General features: G+C 65.0%; 1 protein-coding gene across 1 annotated transcript; it reads right to left on the bottom strand.

Annotated features, from left to right (window-relative positions):
• Window positions 1–846: 846 nt before the first annotated feature.
• MNX1 (motor neuron and pancreas homeobox 1) lies at window positions 847–6554 on the bottom strand. The gene is made up of 3 exons (XM_036999535.2): window positions 5531–6554; window positions 2594–2754; window positions 847–2004 (listed from the first exon to the last, which is right to left on the bottom strand). The coding sequence occupies exons 1-3, from the start codon at window positions 6207–6209 to the stop codon at window positions 1657–1659; spliced, it is 1188 nt and encodes a 395-aa protein (XP_036855430.1). The 5' UTR covers window positions 6210–6554; the 3' UTR covers window positions 847–1656.
• Window positions 6555–6797: the final 243 nt, after the last annotated feature.

Genomic DNA, 6797 nt, shown 5'->3' with positions numbered 1-6797 from the left:
CCCGGACCCCGGCGGGCAGTCCGGGTCGCCCAGAGCCGAGGTGGGGCCGCTGACGCTGGGCCGGCGGGGAATGAACCCCAGATGTGGAGTCACCAGGAAGACTGCTGCGGGCTGGACTTCAGCGATGGGTCAGAAATTAAAACAAGAAATACGCAGATCGCAGACTTTCTCTACCCCGAAAGGCATCTTTCTCCCCCCCACCCCCCGCGCCCTAATTTTCCTACCCCTTTCCTCTGGGCCCTCCGGCTTTCCCACCAGTTGCAGGCCCAGGGCCCCTGTCCCAGAAGCACCTTTGGACCCCGCGGCCTGGCCCTGCCGCCCGCGCCCAGCAGCTGCTCCAGTCCGGCTCCCAGCAGCGCCGCGCCCCCGGCCTTGGTGAGGTTGGATTTTATGGAAGGCGCCCGGGGTGATAATGAGCTGCCAGAAAGGATATTAATCTTACCCGGCCCAGAGGCAGAGGAGTGGCCCCGCTCGCCGGCGCGGTAATCACCCAAATGAAACGCCAGGCCCTTCTGAACTCATTTGTCAGCCGGGAGGAGGGGCAGGGAAGCCGGCGGGAAGGGGGCGGAGAGGTGCTCCCTGCCCAGGTGCGGGAGGGAAGCGGGGCAGCACAGGGCAGGAGCCAGCAGCGCGCCGGTCCCGATTGCCTCCAGGCCCGGGAGGGGCTCGCGCAGCCGGGCATGTGCGCAGCACCTGGCCCGGGGCTCGTGGCCGTAGAGCGCGCGCCACGAGCCCCGCGGGGACAGGGCCGCCCGGGCAATCGGGTGAGCGCAGCAGGCGCCGGGAGGCAAGGGGCTCCCCAGCCGAAGTCCAGTCGTTTGATTTTTCTTAAACATTTAGTGTCTTCCGCTCCTGGAGCGCCAGCGAAGCAAGGGGATCTTCGGGGAAATGGAAAACAAGCCGGCGGCGCTCAAGTTGCCTTCCTGAGATTCACGCGCAGACTTCTGGCCTCGGGTGTTTTTACCAACCTTCGCACCTGCGACTTCCCGGTAGTTGGAACCGAGCCCCGCCCACCTCCAGGCCCAGAAGGGGTGGTGGGCCTCACACCCGATTGTGGCCCTGGTATATTCCCCTTCCGCTGCCAATAGCTGAATATGCCCCCCACCGCTTCAACAACAAAAGTTGCACATTCCGCTTTCTTAACCCCATAAAAGACGTGCACTCTCACCCGTAAAAAAAAATTTTATTTTACATTCCATCGTGGGCGATGGGAGAAGCTAAATAATAATTTAGCATGCATAAGTAGACATTTCTTTATGTGTATATATATATATACATATAAATACAATATACAAAAATACAGTACAGTTTCGAGATTTCCAGCAGTTTGAACGCTCATGACAGAGTTTTTCCCCCAAGATACATAAGCAAGAAACCTTTTTTTCAGTGTTCGGCAGAGCGGCGGGCGCAGAAGCGTCAAGTTTCAGGGGTCCGTAACACTGCAGATTTCAGCCCTGGATGGGGGGGGGCCAGGGGCCTCCCCTGGCGGCGGTCGGGTCTCTCACACACACCTCCCCCCAGCACTGAACAAAATTAAATTTAAAAGAACATGAGCTCACGTCTGAACCCGCTGGCCTCCCTCTCTCGGTCCCTTAGACGGCAGACGAGGGGCCGCGGCCCAGACGCACAGCAGGCAGGGCTGCGGGGAGTCGGGCCCTACTGGGGCGGCGGCTGGTGCCCGGACCGTGGCGGCGGCGAGTCGGCCCCGGAGGAGCAGCCAGAGGAGGCTGCGCGCGCGCTGGCGCCGTTGCTGTAGGGGAACCGGTCCCCGTGGTCGCCCTCCTCCTCCTCGGGGTCGCTGTCCCTCGGGCCCCGCAGGCGGCGTGCGCCGCCCTTGTCCCCAGGCGCCGGCGGCCCCAGCAGCTCCTCATCCCCCTGGTCCTCGGCGCTGCCGCCCTTGCCCGCGCCCCCGCCGCTCTTCTTCTCCGCCTCCTGCGCCGCCTGCTCTTTGGCCTTTTTGCTGCGTTTCCACTTCATCCGCCGGTTCTGGAACCAGATCTTCACCTGCGGGTACAAGAGGGAGTGAGCGACCGGGCCCTCCGTCCCCACGGCCCCGGCTCCGGCCCCAGGCCCTGCGCCTGCCTCCCCCGCGCGCCCACGTGGGCTCGGGTGGGACGGGGGGCGCCCCCCGCTGCCGCTCCGGCAGCCCGAGCCGGGGTCTCCGCGGAAGCCGCCCTGCGGCCCACCTCGCCGCCGCGCCTTTTCTGCCCGCCCCCTCCTCTGCCGCGGAAGGGCCGGGAGCAGAGGGCCCCTATCTGCAGATCCTCAAGACATTCCCCCTCCCTTTCTGGTCACAGCTTCTCCGACTCGGCCTAGGGACCACCTGCCTCAGAAGGAGGGGGGAAGGGTCGCTCAGAGGCAGGCTCCTGGGCCTGGCCCCAACCTCCTGAATCAGGCCTGTGAGGACAAATGCAGGAGTCCTGGGATGGGGGTGGGGGTGGGGGGCATGTGGCCTGTCCTCCATATTAACCTGCACCTTAAAGGTCAAAAAGTTGTGGTTCCCGGTGCCCAGGACAGCAGGCCCAGAGAGCAAGGTGGCTGTCCCCTGGGGGCCAGGATGCAGTTGAGCGAGTCGTATGCTGGGGTGGCCAACCTGGGTCTCTGTGAGCATCAGCGACGTGGCCACTTCAAAGCGCTTGGGCCGCGACAGGTACTTGTTGAGCTTGAACTGGTGCTCCAGCTCCAGCAGCTGCTGGCTGGTGAAGGCGGTGCGCGGCCGACGGCACTTCCCCAGCAGGTTGGACTGTGCCTGGGCTGGGGAGGGACAGGGGCCGTGAGGCCTGCATCCCAGCCCCGCCCTGCACCTGCTCCCACCTGTTCCCAGGACGCTCCTCCACAAGGCCGCCGTGCCACCCACTCCGGGCAGAGCCTCTGCTCTTCCTCGTGCCCTCAGCACCCTCTACCGAAGGGGACAGGCGGCTGGAGGATTCCCTGGAAGCCCGGGCCTCAGGCCCGGGGAACCAGATGATCTGGGTTTACGGGGACTGTCTTTTTATCTGGGGCAGGTGTTCCGATTCTGTCACCCAGGCCTGCCCTCTCCACCCGGGTAGGCAATGGTTGAAAGGTTGACAGAAAGGCAAGCAGCAGAGGCCAGAGGGGCAGAGCTCCTCCCTGCCTCATGGTTCCTTCCCAGCCCAGGCTCCGGTGCAAAACTGGCCCCGGGAACCGCTGGTCCCGCTTCTTCCCACCCAGAGAGGTACGGGCGCAGGTTCCCACCACCACCTCCCTAAGTACTAAAGGAGGAGGAGGGGGGAGGGAGGCCAAGGGCCGTCCCGGACCTGAACATGTGCATTCACCACAGGCAGTCCTGTGCTTAAAGTGTTTTCTCGGCAATTCCACCCCCAGTCTACAGAGGGGTAAAGCCTGGGGAGACCGCAGCCTTTTCAGAACAATTCCCATTAGGCTAATTAAAGGCCCAGGAATAAGGGGGATCCGGTGTTCGGAGCATTCAAGCAGGTCCCTTGGCTTTATTTACATAATTTCACACGGTTACATCACAGAGAATTTTATGACCTCAAAACGAGACTTCCCTTGATTTCCCAGGAGCCTGACAATAAGAGAAAGGGGAGAGAAGAAAAGAGGCCAGCCCCAGGCGGACAAGTCAGGCTCCCCCCGGGATGGGCAATTTGCTTTATGGGAAGGCCCACGCCCCCCGCTTTAGTCAAACAAGGCCCCCAATTCCCAACGTGACAATACATTAGAACTTTAATTAAAACACTGACTCCAGAGGGACCATCTGGGAAATGCCATCCAAAGGCAGAGAGCCAATTAAAGGAAACCACACAGGTTTTCCGGCGACCGGAGGGGGGACCCTCAGAGGCACATTCCGGCTACCTCGCCCATTTATTACTGCCCCTTAGGATCGGGGCTTGGATTCCCTTACTGAACCTAGAGGTGGCTGGGTTTTAACTTGACTATGTCTAAATCAAGATTAGAAATCAGAGATTGGCGAAGGGTGTTGGCAAAGGGATGTGGCTTTCATCCATTTCTAAGCAACCTGGGGCTGCACGCAGGCCCGGGAAAGCACTCAGGTGCCCGGCGAACCCAGTCCCCAGGGGAGACCTGTGTGGAACCCCCACAGCCCTGCCCCAGAGGGACACTAAGCAGCTCAGGCTCCGGGAAATGCGGTTCATAATGAAGAAACCATGGGTGGGTTTCCATCAGAAGGGGGGTGCTGGGCTCAGGGCCGGGCCTGGAAGGGTGCCCTGGGTAGGCCTGGTCTGGGATCAGTGGGTTCAGAGATGTCCGAAGCTACCACCCCTGCACTGAGAGGTGAACTGAGCTTTCCCTCCCTTAGCGGGTGGTCAGCAGGGGCTGAGCCTCCAGCAGAAAGGGCAGGGTGGCCATTAGGGCCTTCTGGGTTGGGAGCCGGGAAAAGCTGGGGTGGCCGCGGGCGGACAGCGCACAGGCTGGGATTTTTCTCACCCTGCTGCGACTTCTCTAGCCCCCTCCCAGGGTCCTAGATTTTCTGTTTAGTCACAGCCGTGCTTTCTAGCAGAGGAATCTGAATTCTGGCGAGTGTTTATTTCTAATTTCCTTTTTTGCTCTTTCCTCTCCCCCGCCTGCATCTCCTCCCTCTAAACAAACCCACTCAGAGGGAAACAATGGGGTCTCTTTGTTTGGGAGAGCAGCGGCTGGCAGCCTGAAGTCTTTGGCAGAGTCCTCTGAGCCGAGCCCGGGTGGGGCGAGCGGTGCGGAGATGCAGGCTACGCGGGGAACCCTGGAAAGGCCCAGGGGGCCCAGGCCTCCTGGAGGTGCCCTGCCTGGGTGGCAAGCCAGAGCCATACACTCCAGCGGCTCTCGGGTCGGGATGGCGCCTCTCCCTGGCTCTCACCTTGGGGAGGGGTTCCCTCTGTGTTGGACGTCCGGAATTCTGGGTGGGCCCCTGTTTATAGAGACCCTGAGATGGGGTTCCTGAAGGAGGACGCATTTCCTGGCCTGCAGGAGCGGTAATCACTTGGTTCAAGTCATGCCACTGCCTCCTGGGCATCGCATCCCCGACCCAGCGCCCTTCTAGAGGCAGGCAGCCCGTGCAAGGGGCCAGAGGGTCGCGCGGACTCTGGCCTTGCAGCTGTGGGCCTCCTAAGCCCCATTTCCCCATCGCTGCTCCGGATCTCCTCCTGGGAGGGGCCGGGGTCTCCCCAGAACCCAGGAGGCGGGCCCCAAGTCAAGTTCGTTTCTCTGACGCCTGGTTTTGTCGGCTCCTAATCCCCAGGCCCGCCTAACTCGGGCCGCCGCTCGGCTCGCCTTCCCGCCAGCACTTCCTTCTCTCGCCTGCCGGTTAATCATTAGATTTTAGTCTCACACCTCCAGCTGCCCCTTCCCGTTAAGAAAGGAAGAGAAGCAAAGCCCGCGCGTGGCCATTTTAATAATTCGCTGCCAATCCCACAGCTCGCGGCCCGCACGAGTCCGCCCAGGCCCCGGGCGGAGCCGAGGCGGCGTCGCGGCAGCTCCGCGGGAGAACCGCGGCCAGGACTCCTTCCCCGGTTCCCCTCCTCCTCCCCAGGCCCGGGGGCTGCGCGGTACTCACAGTTAAAGTCGGGCATCTTGGGCAGGATCATGCCCGCGGTGGACGCACGCAGCCACTGGTCCAGCTGGAAGGTGCCGGCGCCCAGCTTGATGGGGTCGGCAGGGTGTGCGGGGTGCGCGCCCTGCACCTGCGGGTACGAGTACGAGAGCGCCGGGTGCTGGCCCGCCAGCGCGGCCGCCGCGGCCGCCGCCGAGTAGCCGTAGACCGGGTGGCCGTAGAGCGCCGCCTGCGCCGGGAGCCCCGTGCCGCCCTGCGAGCCCCCGGGGTGCAGCCCCAGCGCCAGGCCCCCTGCGGCGGCGGCGGCGGCAGCGGCGGCGGCGGCGGCGGCGCCGGGGTGCGCGTGGTGGTGGGGCCCCCCGGGCCCGCCGCCTGCGCCACCGGCGCCGCCGCCCGCGCCCCCCGCGCCCAGGAAGCCCGGCTTGGGCAGCAGCGCGCAATGCGCGGCCAGCAGGCGAGGCGGCGACGGGCTCTCCGCGCGCAGGCGGTCGGGCACCGCAGGCTGCTCCGAGGACGCGGGGCTGCAGCTGCCGCTCGCCCCGCTGCTCGCCGCGCCGCCCGGGCCAGATGAGGCGGCGGCGAGCGACGAGACCAGGGCCAGTGGCGCGGTCTGCGCCGAGGCCGCCCGCGGGGGGTCCACAGCCAGCAGCGCGTCGATGCGGAAATTCTTGGATTTTTCCATCGGCTCGTTTGGCGCCGGCGACCGGGGCCGGGTGGTGGGTGGCGCGGCCGCGTGCGGGCTCGCGGAGTCCGAGCGTGGCGGTGGCAAGCCCCGGGGCTCGGTGTTGTCGTGGTGGTGATTTGCCAATAATCAAAGTCGCCGCCGGAAACTCAGCCGAGGGCGACCATGGTCCGGGAGCCTCCTCCGTGCGGACGCCGCCCCGGGTGCGCTCCGCGCGCTCGCACAGACTCCCACGCGAGTGCTCCGGCGCGCCGGGGCCGGGAGCCCGGCTCTGCGCTCAGCCCTCCGGCGACCGCGCCGAGCCGCTGGCGCCGTGGCGGGGACCCGCGCCCCTCCGCGCACTTGAAGCGCAGCGCGGCCGCCGATTGGCGCACGCGGCGGGGGCCTGGGGAGGGGCGCCGGCCGTGCCATTGGCCAAGGAGCGCACCTGTCACCGTCCTGGCCGCCACCGCCCCGCCCCTGCGCCGCGAGGTCCTAAACAGCCCGGCGTGCCGCGCCGCGATGGCGGGGCAGGGACAACGACAGGGGTGGCGGACTCAGGAGGCTCAAGCTAGGATCCCCGCTCGCCCTCCTGCAGCTTCTGAGCGG

The sequence above is a fragment of the Manis javanica genome, chromosome 6, assembly GCF_040802235.1.
Source record: "Manis javanica isolate MJ-LG chromosome 6, MJ_LKY, whole genome shotgun sequence".
Classification (NCBI taxonomy): Eukaryota; Metazoa; Chordata; class Mammalia; order Pholidota; family Manidae; genus Manis; species Manis javanica.
Note: the sequence above shows the minus strand (reverse complement) of the source record. Positions and strands in the feature narration are given on the sequence as shown.

Coding starts and splice junctions, on each gene's coding strand:
- MNX1 (XM_036999535.2), bottom strand. CDS start 6,209: ATGGAAAAATCCAAGAATTTCCGCATCGACGCGCTGCTGGCTGTGGAC. Junction 2,755..5,530: donor CAAGATGCCCGACTTTAACT/GTGAGTACCGCG, acceptor GTCCCTCCCCAG/CCCAGGCACAGTCCAACCTG. Junction 2,005..2,593: donor TGATGCTCACAGAGACCCAG/GTTGGCCACCCC, acceptor TTGTACCCGCAG/GTGAAGATCTGGTTCCAGAA.